Genomic DNA, 18054 nt, shown 5'->3' on the forward strand with positions numbered 1-18054 from the left:
AGCTGCTGACTTTTAGTTTTTATTTTTTTTTAGTTTGGAACTCCACTTTAAATCAGAGTTGCTGGCAGATGTGTGCACATCCACCTCTGAGCCGTGTGCAGCTCCTGATCATCTCTCTTACTTTTGGATTACACTCGCCTGAAATTAAAGCAAACCCCTCACAAGAGTCCAGTGGCTGAGCTCAGGTGAGTGGAGGCAGAAAGGAGGAGAGGTGACCAGGTTCAGAGTGAGTTGTACCTTCCAAAGTTGGCCAGATAGGAGGATTTGAATGTATTCTGGTCCCCTAGGGAATCGCCATGTTGTTTAGAAAGCAGTGCTGTTGTCATAGAAATGGAAGGCCCCCCTGGGCTGTCCTATAATATGCCTGTTTTCCAACAACAGGGAAAGCTGAATGTACATGAGGCTGATCTTATGCCAGGCACATGTCAGAGCTGCCTATAGATGGGAGGAAGTTACAGGCACCCAGGGATCATGTGGACATGGTGTGTGCTCGGTCGGTATATGAGTCAGGCAGCAGTTCAGGGTCACAGCAGAGAAAAGGTCTTCATGGTGAGTAATGAACTGCATTCAATGTGGCAGCTGTTCTTAGATCATCATTGTGATGGTATAAAATAGACTTGTTAATAATCCTCTCCAGAAAGTCTTGTCTTCTCCTGCAGGGTTGCATAATGAACAGCAAGCTATGGCGGGGAAATATTTAACACTTCAGTCTCCAGCAAGTGCAGAGAATGTGTCTGTAATCTCTTTTGTACACAGCAGGGCCGAGTCTGTATGTGGAACATCCTCTGCTTTGAACCCATGTGTATGGACCATGAAGAATTAAAGGGCTAGTTCACTTACAGTGCAGTCAAGGGGCCACAATAGTTTACAAATGGTGGTGCAATGTAGAAAAATTGAGCTTCTTTTAAAATTACATAGCCCAACAGCGGCTTCCCCAAAGCCTGGTAAAAAAAAACCCAGCTTTCAGAGTGATCGGACCTCATCCTGACAGATGAGGTCCGATCATCACAGGAATCCCATCATCACAGGAATCAGTGTGGAGCTACTGTATTGCTAGTCTAGAAATGCACACATGCGCAGTGCGCTCTCCCTCGTCCACACATGCGTAGTGCGCTCTCCCTCGTCCACACATGCGCAGTGCGCTCTCCCTCGTCCACACATGCGCAGTGCGCTCTCCCTCGTCCACACATGCGCAGTGCGCTCTCCCTCGTCCACACATGCGCAGTGCGCTCTCCCTCATCCACACATGCGTAGTGCGCTCTTCCTCATCCATCGATCCACACATGTGTAGTGCGCTTTCCCTTGTCCACCAATCCACACATGTGTAGTGCGCTTTCCCTTGTCCATCGATCCACACATGCGTAGTGCGCTTTCCCTCGTCCACACATGCGTAGTGCGCTCTCCCTCGTCCACACTTGCGTAGTGCGCTCTCCCTCGTCCACACATGCGCAGTGCGCTCTCCCTCGTTCGTCGATCCACACATGCGTAGTGCATTCTCTCTCATCCACCGATCCACACATGCGCAGTGCGCTCTCCCTCATCCACACATGCGCAGTGCGCTCTCCCTCGTCCACACATGCGCAGTGCGCTCTTCCTCATCCATCGATCCACACATGTGTAGTGCGCTTTCCCTTGTCCATCGATCCACACATGCGTAGTGCGCTTTCCCTCGTCCACACATGCGCAGTGCGCTCTTCCTCGTCCACACATGCGCAGTGCGCTCTCCCTCGTCCACACATGCGCAGTGCGCTCTCCCTCGTCCACACATGCGCAGTGCGCTCTCCCTCATCCACACATGCGTAGTGCGCTCTTCCTCGTCCATCGATCCACACATGTGTAGTGCGCTTTCCCTTGTCCACCGATCCACACATGTGTAGTGCGCTTTCCCTTGTCCATCGATCCACACATGCGTAGTGCGCTCTCCCTCGTCCACACATGCGTAGTGCGCTCTCCCTCGTCCACACTTGCGTAGTGCGCTCTCCCTCGTCCACACTTGCGTAGTGCGCTCTCCCTCGTCCACACATGCGCAGTGCGCTCTCCCTCGTTCGTCGATCCACACATGCGTAGTGCATTCTCTCTCATCCACCGATCCACACATGCGCAGTGCGCTCTCCCTCGTCCACACATGCGCAGTGCGCTCTTCCTCATCCATCGATCCACACATGTGTAGTGCGCTTTCCCTTGTCCATCGATCCACACATGCGTAGTGCGCTTTCCCTCGTCCACACTTGCGTAGTGCGCTCTCCCTCGTCCACACATGCGCACTGCGCTCTCCCTCGTACACACATGCGCAGTGCACTCTCCCTCGTTCGTCGATCCACACATGCGTAGTGCACTCTCTCTCGTCCACCGATCCACACATGCGTCGTGGGCTCTCCCTCATCCATCGATCCACACATGCATAGCGCGCTCTCCCTCATCCACCGATCCACACATGTGTAGTGTGCTCTCCTTCATCCACTGATCCACACATGCATAGCACGCTCTCCCTCGTCCATCGATACGCACATGCGTAGTGTGCTCTTTTTCATCCACCCGTGCGTAGAGCGCTCTCCCTCGTCCACCGATCCACACGTGTAGTGCGCTCTCCCTCATCCACCGATTCACATATGCATAGTGCGCTCTGCCTCATCCACCAATCCATACATGTGTAGTGTGCTCTCCCTCGTCCACACATGTGTAGTGTGCGCTCCCTCGTCTACCAGTCCACACATATTTAGTGTACTCTCCCTCGTCCACACATGTGTAGTGTGCGCTCCCTCGTCTACCAGTCCACACATATTTAGTGTGCTCTCCCTCGTCTACCAGTCCACACATATTTAGTGTACTCTCCCTCGTCCACACATGTGTAGTGTGCTCCCCCTCATCCACACGTGTGTAGTGTGCTCCCCCTCGTCCACACGTATGTAGTGTGCTCCCCCTCGTCCACACATGTAGTGCTCTCCCTCGCCCACCAATCCATACATGCACAGTGTGCTCTCCCTGGTCCACAAATGCACATTGTGCTCTCCCTCCCCCTGTTACAGCAATGCCGATTTGTGGATGAGCAATACAGCAGGCCCCCTGATAATGGGGAGCACTCAACAGACCATCCATCCATCCTAGCTTTTATATGCAAGATGACACCAATCAATTAGAATGGTACTTTTTTTGTCCAGGCAGTTGGCCTGCATGTCATTTAATCCCTTCCCGCCTAGCCCAAGCACCCCTTTAAGTGGGTCTTTACGATTATGCCCTGCAGTGGCTCAGACTTTCTAATCTTGTGACTGCTGTGATTGGCTGTCATAGTGGTCACACGATCAGAATCCAATCCCGACAGCTCCCGATCAAGACTAGACACAGAAAGATGTCCATGACACTGTGCTTGGAGTGCGTAGTGAGCACACTCTCGGCACAGAAACCTCAGTCTGCCATGGATGAAGATGTAAGGTATGCGGGCGTTAAAGTCACTGCACATGGGCATTACGTGGGCAGCAAGAGGTTAAAGGAGGCTTGAAATCTCAATGCTACACCGTGATTTGTAAACTACCAGGGCCCCTTGACTGCTCTGCAAATTTTAGTATAAAGATGGACTAATCCTCTAAAGCACAGTAGGCTTGATTCCCTAAAATGAATAAATTATTATAAAACCACTATTTATCTCATGCTACATTTATCCGAATAATGTTCAATTCACAAGACATGCTATTTTCTCACAAAGTGAATAATCTGTGGAAAAAGCCCTATTTTCTCATAAATTGTTAATCTTGTGAATTATTTTCTCACCACCTCAAATAGTTCCTTTTCCTTCTCTCCTCCATAGATGGCTATTGAAGATTCCAGTTATAATCCCCCCTGAAGCTGGTGTTATTTAAATGGGTTATAAGCTGTGTGGTAATCCTTGTAAATTGACTTTTACATAAAACTTTTCATAACGGTTTATAAAATATTACTTGGAGCCCGTTCACAAGGACTTTGCCATCAGGTCCACTTGTCAGTTTTTCAGGGGGAACCGACTGGAAGCTCCATGCAAGTCTATGGTCAGGCAGATGTAAACGGACTAGGGTGGTAAAACGCATTTAATCAGTGGCCGCTGGTGTTCCATTTTTGGGGGTGGGAGGTGGGGGTGGTGGTGACAAACAAGCCACCTCCCCCCCCCCCCCCCCCCGATCGGTCACTCGATTGATCAAACCCCCCGCCCCCCCGTTGCTCAGCCGTTGAAGTAGAAGGGGTGCAAGGATTAATTTCAGCATCTAAAAGGCTTTGTGCAGGTCTCTCACCATCCCTACTGCATATCTACACTTCCCTGCTGTTTCACCTCTGTACTGCAGTTCCTGACCACCTCCCTTCCTGCAGATCTCTACACTGGAAGCTCAGCCTGGCAGCCTAGTGCCCATCTGAAGGGCTTTAAGGTGCTGCATTACTCTGCTATAACCTTTCGTACACAGCAAGGCCTCCGTCTATAGTGTATCGAGTCAGATAGCGGTGGTTTTTGCTGTGCTTATTTTGGCCCTGGGTTAACACACACAACGTGTGTGAAGTTAGGAAAAAGGTGAGTCCCCAGGTTGAACGTAGCAGATCTTTTCTACCCAAAAATGATTCTTCCTGTACCCACTGCAAGTCCAGCTTTGGGAGTGGTCAGGCTTGAGTGTCCATGCCCTCCACAGCTTTTACATGTGGTGACTGCCTCTGGGTTCAAAAGTCATCTCACATGTTGGAGGGGTTTTATCAGTCTAACAGGGTCCCAATTTTGAACCATTGCAAGATGTACTTGCAAAAGTCTGTCTTCCTGCCCTTTCTGGGTGGCATCAGTTCCAACTGTCACTCTCTTCAGTATATTGCACTTCCTGGCACAAGGTGGACCCCATCTGTACTTTCCTCTCTTTAGTCAGAAAAGCATGTTATACAGCACAGTGCTTGTGCTGTGTAATTTGGCCCCCTTTAATACCTGTCTGATCCTGCCAGTTTTTGCCCTCCCCCTGTAAGCTGATCATGGTATATGATGGCTGCTGAGCCCTGACACCGTGGTCCGTTTACGTGCTTCAGTCATCCACAGCTCTCCTCTCCCCCCTCCTTCCCTGCCTGTCAGCTCCTGTGTCAGGGCCCGCCACCTCCCCTTGTGCTGAATAACCTTTTTATATCGTATATAATCCTCCTGGTCTCCTAACAATAGTGGCTCCTCTGTCTGTGTTTTATAAAAAAAAAAAAAAGCTGATTATACCACATTTCAGAGCGGAGCTCAACGATCACGTGACCGACTGGCCGGCTCTTTCCTCCCCTCCTGGCTGATGTCAACGGGGGAATCATGGCCCCGCCCGCTGCATCTGTCAGACAGGGAGAGGAGAGAGCTGGCCTGGTCAGGTGATCGCCACTTTGAAATGAGGTATAATCAGCTTTTTTTTTTTTTTTTTTTTTTATAAAACACAGACACAGGAGCAAATATTGTTAGGAGACAAGGAGGATTATATAAGGTTCTTATAGTGGGTTAACAACCACTTTAAGTCCTGCTAGATTACTTCAGGCTGGCCCTTTGAGCAGGTAGTGCTATGTAAAACATAAAAAATAAGTGCCTATACTGTTTAAAATCCAGTAATACACTGTCTCACCGTGCTCTACACATGCTCAGTGGATCTCTATTTTTTGTCACATTGTTGAAAATCCGAGCCACTAGGGGCGAATCTGCTGAAAGCCCAAAGACTCATGCCCCGTACACACGGTCGGACATTGATCGGACATTCCGACAACAAAATCCTAGGATTTTTTCCGACGGATGTTGGCTCAAACTTGTCTTGCATACACACGGTCACACAAAGTTGTCGGAAAATCAGATCATTCTGAACGCGGTGACGTAAAACACATGCATCGGGACTATAAACGGGGCAGTAGCCAATAGCTTTCATCTCTTTATTTATTCTGAGCATGCGTGGCACTTTGTGCGTCGGATTTGTGTACACACGATCGGAAATTGTCGGAATGTCGGAAAATTTTATAGCCTGCTCTCAAACTTTGTGTTTCGGAAAATCCGATGGAAAACGTGTGATGGAGCCTACACACGGTCGGAATTTCCGACAAAAAGCTCCCACCGAACATTTTCCGTCGGAAAATCCGACCGTGTGTACGGGGCATCACTGTTGCTCAGGGGCTCTGGGCTTCAGCAAAATGGCAGCCTCCGGCAAGCAGAAACAGGAACAATGCTTGAGGCAATTTACAGCACACTAATCTTGGTGGCATAATTATTAACCACTTGACTCCTGGAAGATTTCCCCCCCTTCATTTGCGCGGTCATGCAATGCTGTACACAAATAAAATTGTGTCTTTCCCACAACAGAGCTGTCTTTTGGTGGCATTTGATTACCACTGCGGTTTTTATTTCTTACGGTATAAACAAAAGACCGACAATTTAAAAAAAACAAAACACATTATTGTTTACTTTCTGCTATAAAACATATCCAATACAAAAAAAATTTAATTTCTTCATAAATTTAGGCCAATATGTATTCGGCTATATACTTTTGGTAAAAAAATCCCAATAAACGTATATTGATTGGTATGCGCAAAAGTTATAGCGTCTACAGATATCTACATGGTATATATACTGGAATTTTTTTTTTTATACTAGTAAATGGCAGCAATCAGCAACTTATAGCGGGACTGCGATATTGTGGCGGACAATTGGACACTGACACTTTTTGGGAACTAGTGACACTAATACACTGATCAGTGCTAAAAATATGCACCTTCACTGTACCAATGACACTGGCTGGGAGGGGGTTAATAATCTAGGGCAGTGATGGCGAACCTTGGCACCCCAGATGTTTTGGAACTACATTTCCCATGATGCTCAACTACACTGCAGAGTGCATGAGCATCATGGGAAATGTAGTTCCAAAACATCTGGGGTGCCAAGGTTCACCATCACTGATCAAAGGGTTACATGTGTGCCTAGCACTGTTATGTGTACACAGTGTGATGCTTTTCCTAAGGGAAGTAATCAGTTTAATTACCTGCTTTGTGGGGAAAGTAAATCTATTACTTCACCGCTGACAGGACAGTGTTCTGCCTTGTTTACAAAGACAGAGCCCTGTCCTTGTGTGTTCTGGATGATTGTCAGGTGCCGGCAGTAATCTGGTGGCCGGCACCCACTGATCGGCATCTGTTGTATAAAATCTCAGTAGAGCAAGGTCGTGGCAGCGAGCGCGAGCCCCCTACCCGGAAGTGCCAGATCACGTACTAGGTAACATACAGTATCTGTTATACGGTTGACAATCGGTTAATATGGAATGTATGTTCCTTGCAAAAGAACAGTATTTTTTTTATCAAGTTGTTATGGGTAAAGTTCCGCTTTAATAAATTATATTAAAAAAAAAAAAAAATACAGATGAGCAATCACTCTGCTAATGTATAACTTGTGCATTTTCTTCTATGCAGGTGGTTGGTTTGGGTAACCATGGCATGTCGGGTACCAGACACAGTGTTGGAATGACAGCTGTCAATCTGCTGGCACGAAGGCTGAAAGTTGCAGACCAGTGGAAGACAGACAGGAGGACTGGAGCCGATATCATCACCACCAAACAAGATGGAATGCAGCTAGTTTTACTAAAACCACGTCAGTTCATGAATGTCAATGGCACAAGCGTGGCTAATGCCGGTAGGACATCTACTAAAACTACTCGCTTACTCTGTAGAAAAGTTTTCAATTGAATTATGGGCAAGTTTTGTCACAAGTGTATTCTTCCATGTGGGCTGTCGACCTGACCATACTATGCAAAGCACTAGAATTCTGATTGGCTTAGAGCAGTGATAGCGAACCTTGGCACCCCAGATGTTTTGGAACTACATTTCCCATGATGCTCATGTACTCTGCAGTGTAGTTGAGCATCATGGGAAATGTAGTTCCAAAACATCTGGGGTGCCAAGGTTAGCCATCACTGATTAACAGTTAAAAGTTACTGCGGCACTCAAAATATCCATCTGAATCCAATTTTACTTGGATAACTGCTTTGAGTAAAATAATTTTTCTTCTCCAGCTGGAAAATTCCATCTCACCCCAGAGAATATTTATCTGCTGCATGACGAGCTAGACAAGCCTCTTGGGAAGGTGTCTCTTAAGCTTGGTGGGAGTGCAAGGTAAGTGGACAATAAAAAAAAAATAACAATAAAGTCAAACTCTTCCAAAATGTTAAATGTAGCTCATGGAAGGAGGTGGGGGTGTATGGTTGTAGGCATCTTTACAGCCCTGATCTATCTATCTTCAACTGGTTCTCCTGTCTTGTTTAAATTTGGTGCCAGACCTTTATACTTTACTGGGTAATTGTCCCAGACAAGAAACAACAGTGTGTGTAGTGAGAATAGATTACTAGAGGAACTTTATAGTGTTAATCAGGGCCACGTAAGGCTTAAAGTGGTTGTAAAGGCGCAACGTATTTTTACCCTTATGCATTCTATGCATGAAAGTAAAAAAACCTTCTGTGTGTAGCAGCCCCCCCAGCCCTTCTTAATACTTACCTGAGCCCCAATTTGATCCAGCGCTGTGCACAAGCGCAGCGTCTCTCCTGGGTCCTTTCCTTCTCATTGGCTCCCGCTACTGTCAATCACAGCCAGTGAGCCAATGAGGAGAGAGCAGGGGCTGGGCCAAGAAATTTGTGTGTGGATGGATACACAGAGCAACGGCTCAGGAGCGAGCCTGCTTGGAAACTTGGCAGGAGGAATGAGCCAGGAGCACAGGCAGGGGACATGAGAAGAGGATGATCAGGGCTGCTCTGTGCAAAACCGCTGCACAGAGCAAGTAAGTATAACATGTTTATTATTTTAAAAAAAAATCTGACTTTTAATATCACTTTAACTGCTTCCCGACCAACTGCCGCAGTTATAATGTGGCAGGTTGGCTCCCTTGCGTGAGCCGTCGTAGCTATACGTCGGCTCTCGGGGTCGGGATAGCAGGCGCGCACGTGCCGCCGCACAGCACGAGCGATTGTGAGCTGGAGACACAGAACAGGGACGAGTGTGTGTAAGCACACTTCCCTGTTCTGTTCTGACAGGAGTGACAGATCGTGTGTTCCCATTAGCTAGGAACCATGATCCGTCACTTCCTCCAGTCAGTCCCCTCCCCCTTCAGTTAGAATCACCTCCCAGGGAACATAGTGAACCCCTCATCGCCCCCTAGTGTTAACCCCTTCACTGCCAGTGACATTTTTACAGTAATCTATGCAATTTTATAGCATTGATCGCTGTATTAATGCCAATGGTCCCAAAAATGTGTCAGAAGTGTCCGATGTGTCCACCATAATGTCGCAGTCACGATAAAAATTGCAGATAGCCGCCATTACTAGTAAAAAAATTTAAATGCAATAAATCTATCCCCTATTTTGTAGATCAATATACGCTTATTGTGATTTTTTTTTTTTTTTTTTACCAAAAATATGTAGAAGAATACATAGCGGCCTAAACTGAGGAAAAAAATAGTTTTTTATATATTTTTGGGGGATATTTATTATAGCAAAAAGTAAAAAATAATGCTGTTTTTCAAAATTGTTGCTCTTTTTGTTTATAGCGCAAAAAATAAAAACCGCAGAGGCGATCAAATACCACCAAAGGAAAGCTCTATTTGTGGGAAAAAAAGGACATCAATTTTGTTTGGGTGCAACGTCGCATAACCGCGCAATTGTTAGTTAAAGCGACGCAGTGCCGAATCGCAAAAAGTGCTCTGGCCAGGAAGGGGGTAAATTCTTCCAGGGCTGAAGTGGTTAAGTAGTTACTTTTCATTAAGAATATGTTTATTAGGATAACATGGAGAAGGGGTAGACCATCCCTCAGGTTTATGTTACGGTCTCCCCTTTAAAGAGGTTTACCTGGTGTCCTGGGAATTCCACTAAATGAAACTTTCTACGTCCCCTCTGTGGAGTGCCTTAATGATATATTCCTGTGGGGAATCTATCCACATGACAAGTCCCCACTGAACTCTACAAAGCAGTCTGTGAAAAACGCACTCCAGAGAGGCAACCAGCAGTAAAAACCTGACATGGGGGTTTAACCCTCACGCAGGTCTTGTGGTTGGAGTCTCAGTTTATACTAGAGCTACACAATTAGTCGTTAAAAAAATAAATAAATCGCGATCTCGATTTACTCTTCTCACGATCTTGATCCGGCATTTCCACGATTCTATGTAACAAGTGCAGAGATGTTCTCTGTTCAGAGCTGTCAAAAGAAGAAAAAAAAAAAAGCCAACAAATGTTTATCAACATTGCTCAGCGCTGAATGATAACTATAAACTTACATGTATCATTTGGTTCTTTTAGAATGAGATCAAAGGGATGAACTTCGGTCTGTAAGGCATCATTCTCATGAGGCGGTCCGCTGCCTCAGAGTCCGCCAACTCAGCGGAAGATCTCTCCGTTGATCTCTGCTGAGCCGGCAGATGACAGGTCCCTCTCTGCTCACTGAGTGGGGAGGGGCTTGTCGAGCGCCGCTGCTTCCTATGGAGAGATCGGACGAAACGGACAGCATGGCCGTTTTCATCAGATCTCACCCGATCCGCCAGGGACGGATGTGAACGTAGGGGCATCCGTCTGCTTTTAGCGGATTGGACCGGGTCGGATGTCGGCGGACATGTCACCGCTGAGATCCGTCACTCCATAGACTAGCATGGAGCGCCCATTTAGGTCCGCCGTCAAAACTGACAGGCGGACCTGAACAGTCCGACAGTGAAGGGGGCTTCAGGCTTCATGTACACTGCTGCTGGTAAACGGACGTTTAGGAGCAGTTGGGCATTTTTTTCAGCTGCCCCTGAACTCTCCTCTGTTATCTTATCAGTACATGTACACAGGGTCGTTTAAAGTAGTTTCTAGGCAGTTGAGTTTGGAAGCATTTTTTGGAAAGCAAAAAAAATAAATTCATTCAGGATGCATGTTCAGAGGCATGTGAAACGCCTGTACCAGCCTCTAAATGTGGTAACTCATATTTAGCCGCGTTTCGTTTACAGGAGTTTTTAATTTTTGACTATTTAAAAAAAAAAAAAAAAAAAAAAGAAGCTTCTAAACGCAAACACAACATGTAAACGTGGTAAACAGACGTTTTCAAACGTCGTTTACTATCTGTCAAGTTAAATCGTTCAGGGAAGGTTGTAAAACGTCCCGTGTACATCAAGCCTAAATGAGGTCACTTAAAGACTAAGCCTTTTTCTGACATTATTTTTGGCTAGAAAATTTAGAACCTCCAAAACACACACACACATATATATTTTTTTTTTTTTTTTAAGCAGAGACCCTAGTGAATTAAATGGCGGTTGGTGCGTTAATTCATGTCACACTGTATTTGCGCAGTGGTCTTTCAAAAACAATTTTTGGGGAAAAAATACACTTCAATGAATAAAAAAAAACAAAAAAAACTTAACAGTAATGTTAGCCAACTTTTTTTGTATAATGTGAAAGATGATGACACCACGAGAATCGTGATCTTTATTCCAAGCAAAAAAATTGTGATTCTCATTTTAACCAGAATGGTGCAGCTTTAGTTTATACTAAATTGCTTTGCCTTTTATTGGTTGAACTAGAAGGACTTGTGTCTTTTTTCAACCAGACTATGTAAATTATGCTAAAATTCTGTATATGTTAACTTAGCTTTCCGCAGCTCTTAAAAAAAATGTTGGCTAAGTTCAGTATAGCTAGCTACAGAGCGTAGTATACTTCTGTTTAACACGATGATGTTATTTGATCACCTGCTACTTGACGTGAACATGTAGGCTTTCCATTCCTGATCTCTGAAAAAAAGCTAGTTGCCTCCCTTTCTTGCTATTCCTGTAGCTTTCTGTATCACTGACCTGGAACAAATATGCAAATCAGGAGATTTGTCTTCACCTGCCAAATTCTTGTTCTGGATCAGTGACTCGAAAAGTACTGAAACCCAAGACAGCCAGCTAACAAGTATTTTCAGGAAGAGGTCAGCATTGACAGCCTTATCTCTCTCAGTACATCCGGGCCTCTTGCTCTAATCATATGCTTAAAAAAAAAAAAAAAAAAACCCCGATCGGAATCCATGCGTCCGGCACCCTGCATGTAGATCAGGGGGCTGGACGCAAGGATAGGGGGGGCAGCGTCCGTGTGCCCTCTATGGACGGGCTGCCACTGCTAACACCCCTCCCAGACTGTACAGGAAATAGTAATGTTCCTGCTCAAGCAGTGTCGTACAAGTGTGCCAGTCACAAGATTGGCTAAACAGAATTATGGTTCCTTTGGCCGGTTAAAGTGTCACTAAACCTACATTATAAAAAAAACTATCAATAAATGGTGTATTACATGCTGTTCATACTCACTCAGTCACTATGAGATTCGTTTTCTGTATTCTGCAAAAATACCTGGTTGATCCTGCTGTTCTCCATCTCTACCTTCTGTCCATGCTAGGGATTTTGCGGCTGTGGTGGCAACGCTGCACATGCTCATTTTCAGTGAGTTTCTATGCTGAGTATTTGCTCCCCATCACATCTGAGCAGCTCATGTGACTATAGAGTCACACATGTGGACGTATACACAGTGGTAAAATGACAGCCCATTCCCTCCCTCCTGGGAGGGCGTGACACAGCCTGTTACTGGCAGGAATACCCAACACCATGTTATTTCCATAAAATAATAAAGATTTGATTTAAAATATACTGTATATTTGTATGTCAATTTAAAACAGCTTATTAATATTATTTATTTTTATTTGTTTTTTTGTTTTCAAATTAAAATAAAATAATTATATAGTGCAATCATCCCCATACAGAAATAGAAGGGCCAATGTAAATTAAACAATGCGTGTTTAGTCACTTTAACCATTTGCTGACCTTCCTATACCTGTTTTAATGCTACAGGGTGGCAGCTGTGCGCCGCATCATGTGCGTGTATGTGTATATATTTTATTTATTTATATATATATATATATATATATATATATATATATATATTTATATTGTGTGTGTATATGTGATCCGGCTCTTTCGGCGGGTACCATGGACTCAATGTTTAGTACACAGGCAGAACGGCAATCTGCCTAGGTAAACAAAGCAGATCACCGGTCTGTCAATAGAGAAGGTATTGATCCTGTGTTCCTGATCTGTGCCTTCCCTTAGTAAAAGCACCCCCTCCACAGTACACAAGCACAGGCTAGGAACACATTTAAACCTTTGATCCCCTCTGATGTTAACCCCTTCCAAGCCAGTGTCATTAATACAGTGACAGTGCATATTTTTTAGCACTGATCACTGTATTAGTGTCACTGGTCCCCAAAAAGTGTCAGTGTCCCAACTGTCAATCACAGTTCTGCTATAAGTCGATGATCGCCACCATGACAGTAGAAATATACCATAGTTTGTAGAAGTTATATCTTTTGCGCAAACCAAACAATATACGCTTATTAGGATTTTTTTTACCAATAATATGTAGCAGAATACATATTGGCCCAAACTGATGAAGAACTTTTGATTTTTTTTCAATTTTTTTTATTGGAAATGTTTTATAGCAGAAAGTAAATATTGGGGGGTTTTTTTTGCTTATAGTGCAAAAAATAAAAATTGCAGAGGTGATCAAATTCCACCAAAAGAAAGTTCTATTTGTGGGGGAAAAAAGGACAAAGTTTTACTTGGGTACAGTGTCGCATGCCCGCGCAATTGTCAGTTAAATTAATGCAGTGCCGTATCGCACAAAATGGCCTGGTCAGGAAAGGGGGTAAATCTTCCAGAGGTCAAGTGGTTAAACAGTAAGTATATGTTTTAGGTTTTTAACTGGAGTGTAGCTTCAAAGACATATAGTAGGTTACCCCTGTAGTGTCTGCCATCCAAGGTGTTATGTAATTATAGTGAAAGGGGGGGGGGGGGGATCAATGGCAGGGGTCTAGACTATCATTACCCTGGAATTAGAATATGTGAATGTATGGCTGCAGCACAGGACCAGGATAAGAGAGTAATTTTAATAGACCAGATCCTACCCTTTGAAGTTTTCCGATATGTGGAAGTCTCCTTTATTGGTTTAGCCAGTGTCTTCACTTCCTCCGCTGTAGTTTTTATTTGTTCGTTGATCAGTTGTCTTTTTTTTTGTTTGTTTTACATTTCAGAGGCCACAAAGGTGTTCGTTCCTGCATTGACTATCTAAACTCTGATGTAAGTTTACCATTTATGATGCCTTTTGGCTGGTGTTATTTATAATAGTCCAAGTTTATTGATTGACGAAGAACTAAACTCTGTAGATTATGCCCAAAAAACGTCAGGAAGAAGGAAAAAGTACTTTAGTCGGTAGTATGGTCTGTGGTCTGCCTGTAGCTGATCTTTCATTATTTTAATAATTACTGACTTAGGCCCCTTTCACACTGGGGCGGTTTGCAGGCGTTATTGCGCTAAAAATAGCGCCTGCAAACCGCCCCTAAACAGCCTCCGTTGTTTGTTCAGTGTGAAAGCCCGAGGGCTTTCACACTGAAGCGGTGCGCTGGCAGAAGAAAAAAATCTCCTGCAAGCCGCATCTTTGGAGCGGTGAAGGAGCAGTGTATTCACCGCTCCTGCCCATTGAAAGCAATGGGACAGCGCGGCTATACCGCGGTATACGAGGGGTTTTAACCCTTTTTCGGGCGCCAGCGCGGGGTTAAAACCGCACCGCTAGTGGCCGAATACCGTGGTAAAACAGCGCTAAAAATAGCGCTGTTTTACCACCCCAGTGTGAAAGGGGCCTTACTTTATTTACCTTGTTCTGCATGCTCTATGTGGAGGTGGCCATTTTGGTAGAGGCAAAGCTTTGCTTCCTCATGTCAGATCTTCCAAGGAGAACAGTGAGCAGTTCAATACAAATATCACTATAAATTTCATAAGAATATCGGCCAGAGGCAGCAGTACCTTAGTCCTCACACTGCAGATACACAACTATGAGGCTGTAGGTATCCTCGCATACCAAGAAGTGCACCATTTTTGAAGAGAGATTCAAAACAAGATACATTTTGGGGTACTGCTTAGTATTGACCTTTGTAGATGTTCTCAGTAACAGCAGATCCTCGGTTTTTGAGTTTATGCCCATTCTAATTTATGATTTTTTTTTTTTTTTTTTAAACAGACGATGACCAGGCTCTTGATTGGGATCGGACGTCCAGATTGCAAGTCCTCAGTAACAGCACATGTGCTTGGACGCTTTACCAAACCAGAGCAGGAGATACTACCTCAAGCGCTGGAGCATGGTATAGACTTGTTATTGTCACATATCAAGAACAAAACAGGGATGGACTCTACAACACATGCTACATCACCGAAAACCACATGACCTTGGTGAAATCCGATTGGTAGAAAGACGTTTTAGTACAGAACTGACCTTATACTGGTTTTACAAGAAGTACACCACTAGAGGGTGTTCTGGACATGCATATTTATTGGGATTATGGTGTTTCTTGAGCCCAGAAAGGACTATGAGGTTTGAAGGCACATCGCTTGGTATAGGTATGCTTGTGTACACTGCAACTGGGATTCGAGAACAGAAAGACTGCATTTGTTACTTATCAAATTAGCTTTTGAAATAAACAAGTAGTGTTTGGTGTGGTGGGAGGACACTACGGTGCCCTGGCATTTACTCTTCTCCACACCCTTAGGCTAGGTTCACACCTATGTGTTTTTAAGCATATTTTCAGAAGCACAGGAATGCAAGACAATCGATTTCGACAATAGGTCCCGTTCTAAGCAGTTTCCTGCTGTGTGTTTTTGGAAGAGGTGCAGGGACTTTTTCATGCAGGAAGGTGTGTTTTGGGGAAAATAGACTTCAATGGAAGCGCATGAAAAACACATGTACCTGAGTTTTTGGTAGGGTTTTTTTTGTTTTAAAAAACAGTCTCCTCCTCCACACCTAAAGCATAAAAAAAAAGTGTGAACCTAGCCCCACCCTGATCCACTAAAACTTAAAGGAGACGTACAGCCAAAGCTTGTTTGGATGTACCTCTCCTGTGATTCGTTTTCAGCAGACAGCGGGCTGAAGTCATAGAGCAGGTCCAGGCTGGGGAAAGATTACGATCATATGCTCAGGATCCACCCAAATCCCTGGACCAGCACCCCGGTTAAGAGCCAGAGCTGGCCGCTCCCGCCCCTTCAGCCCAGCGCTCCAGTTAAGTGCGGGGGGGGCAGAATGTGCCCTGTGGTCACTAGGGGCGCGCAAGGGCCCCCTGCTTTCCCCCCGAGCCGATGCAAGTGCCCGGCTGTCACGAGCTCCTGCGATCGCGGCTGACACACTGAGGATCGGGATCTGTGTGTAAACACACAGTATCCGGTTCTCTGAGGGGAGAAAAGACAGATCGTCTGTTCATACAGAGTATGAACACACAATCTGTCATCTCCCCTACACAGTCCCCTCCCCCCTTCAGGTAGAACACACACCAGGGAACACAATTGTTCGCCCCCTAGTGTTAACCCCTTCCCTGCCAGTGACATTTTTACAGTAATCAATGCATTTTTATAGCACTGATCGCTGTATAAATGACAGTGGTCCCAAAAATGTGTCAAAATTGTCCGATGTGTCCGCCATAATGTCACAGTCCCGATAAAAATGGCAGATCGTCTCCATTACTAGTAAAAAAAAAAAAAAATAAAATAAAATGCCATAAAACTATTCCCTATTTTGTAGATGCTATAACTTTTGCACAAACCAATCAATATAGCGCTTATTGCAATTTTTTTTTTTTAACCAAAAATATGTAGAAGAATACACATCGGCCTAAACTGAGGAAAAAATTTTTTTTTATATATTTTTGGGGGATATTTATTATAGTGAAAAGTAAAAAATATTGTGTTTTTTTTTTTTTAAATTGTCGCTCTTTTTTTGTTTATAGTGCAAATAAAAACTGCAGAGGTGATCAAATACCACCAAAAGAAAGCTCTATTTGTGGGAAAAAAGGACGTCAATTTTGTTTGGGTACAACGTTGCACGACCACGCAATTGTCAGTTAAAGCGACACGGTGCCGAATCGCAAAAAGTGCTCTGGTCAGGAAGGGGGTAAAATCTTCCGGGGCTGAAGCGTTTAACCTCAAAATTAAACTTTAAAGTTACCTAATGCCATCCCATAAAATAAATACCTGGATGTTGTAAACTCTTTTTCCTTACTTTCAACATTAGCTTCCTTTGTTCCTCATTTTTCCATTGGCTGGAGCTATTTTTCTTTTTCCGTCTGATTTCAGCCAACAGGGAAAAAAAAAAAAATCATGCCGGGGATACTGTACATCACCATCACGCTAATATTCTGGTTCAAAGAAATTACACTCACTGGGCACAATAAAACATTTCACTGAAAACCTGTATTTGTATTTATAATCCTTTTTATGGCAAACTTTTCAGAAACCCAGGAAATTCAAACAGAGCATATGATGAAAGCAATGCATAAGCAGAGTTCATCTTTGAGGAAAAAATACACATCTAGAGAAAAGCGCAGTTAAGTGGCATCTCGACACATCCCAACTGAATTATAACCATGTACTACCTACAGCTGAACTCCATGCAGATACAGAAGACACAAAATAATGTTACTTTGTATTTATTAACCGATTATTAAATGTATTTGTAAATAATGGCTTCAGGTGTTTACCTGCTGTCTTCTCTACATTATTTCAAAGTGCTGAAAATTTAAAGCTGGTCTAATAGTTCAGAAAAAAAGGAGGAGAGCTGAAGTTACACCCTGTGGAGCTCGGTGAGGAGAGGTCTGAAAGCTGGTTGGAGGGAGGAGACACGACCCCTCTTCACGTAGCTCACAGATTTAACAAAAAATAATTAAAAAAAAAAATTAAATCAGATTTTTTATTTTTAATCAAATCTATTTCAATAAAATGTTTTTGAAGTAAAAATCCATCTAAAGATAGGTTTCTATTTAAAATACATTAATAATTTAGTTTATTCAGCATGAAATGGAGCTTAGTTAAGTTAAGTTATTTTGGTAAACTCATTCAATGAATCCAAGCTTTGCAAGCTGAGCTAACATACACTGCATTGATGCATCCACACAATGGCACAGTAACCATGAGATAAACCAAAGTTGAAGAATATTCCTTTATCCCATTGTTTTGCAAATCTATGTACACTACAAACTGTATGATTG

The 18054-nt window shown here is 44.1% G+C and overlaps 1 protein-coding gene across 1 annotated transcript; it reads left to right on the top strand.

Moving 5' to 3' along the window:
- The first annotated feature begins 341 nt into the window (after positions 1 to 341).
- PTRH1 (peptidyl-tRNA hydrolase 1 homolog) lies at positions 342 to 17530 on the top strand. The gene is made up of 5 exons (XM_073600089.1): positions 342 to 549; positions 7408 to 7627; positions 8007 to 8106; positions 14062 to 14107; positions 15045 to 17530. Exons 1-5 carry the CDS (start codon positions 442 to 444, stop codon positions 15246 to 15248), a joined length of 678 nt encoding a protein of 225 aa, XP_073456190.1. The 5' UTR covers positions 342 to 441; the 3' UTR covers positions 15249 to 17530.
- The last annotated feature ends 524 nt before the right edge of the window (positions 17531 to 18054 follow it).

This window comes from Aquarana catesbeiana, linkage group LG09, assembly GCF_042186555.1.
Source record: "Aquarana catesbeiana isolate 2022-GZ linkage group LG09, ASM4218655v1, whole genome shotgun sequence".
Classification (NCBI taxonomy): Eukaryota; Metazoa; Chordata; class Amphibia; order Anura; family Ranidae; genus Aquarana; species Aquarana catesbeiana.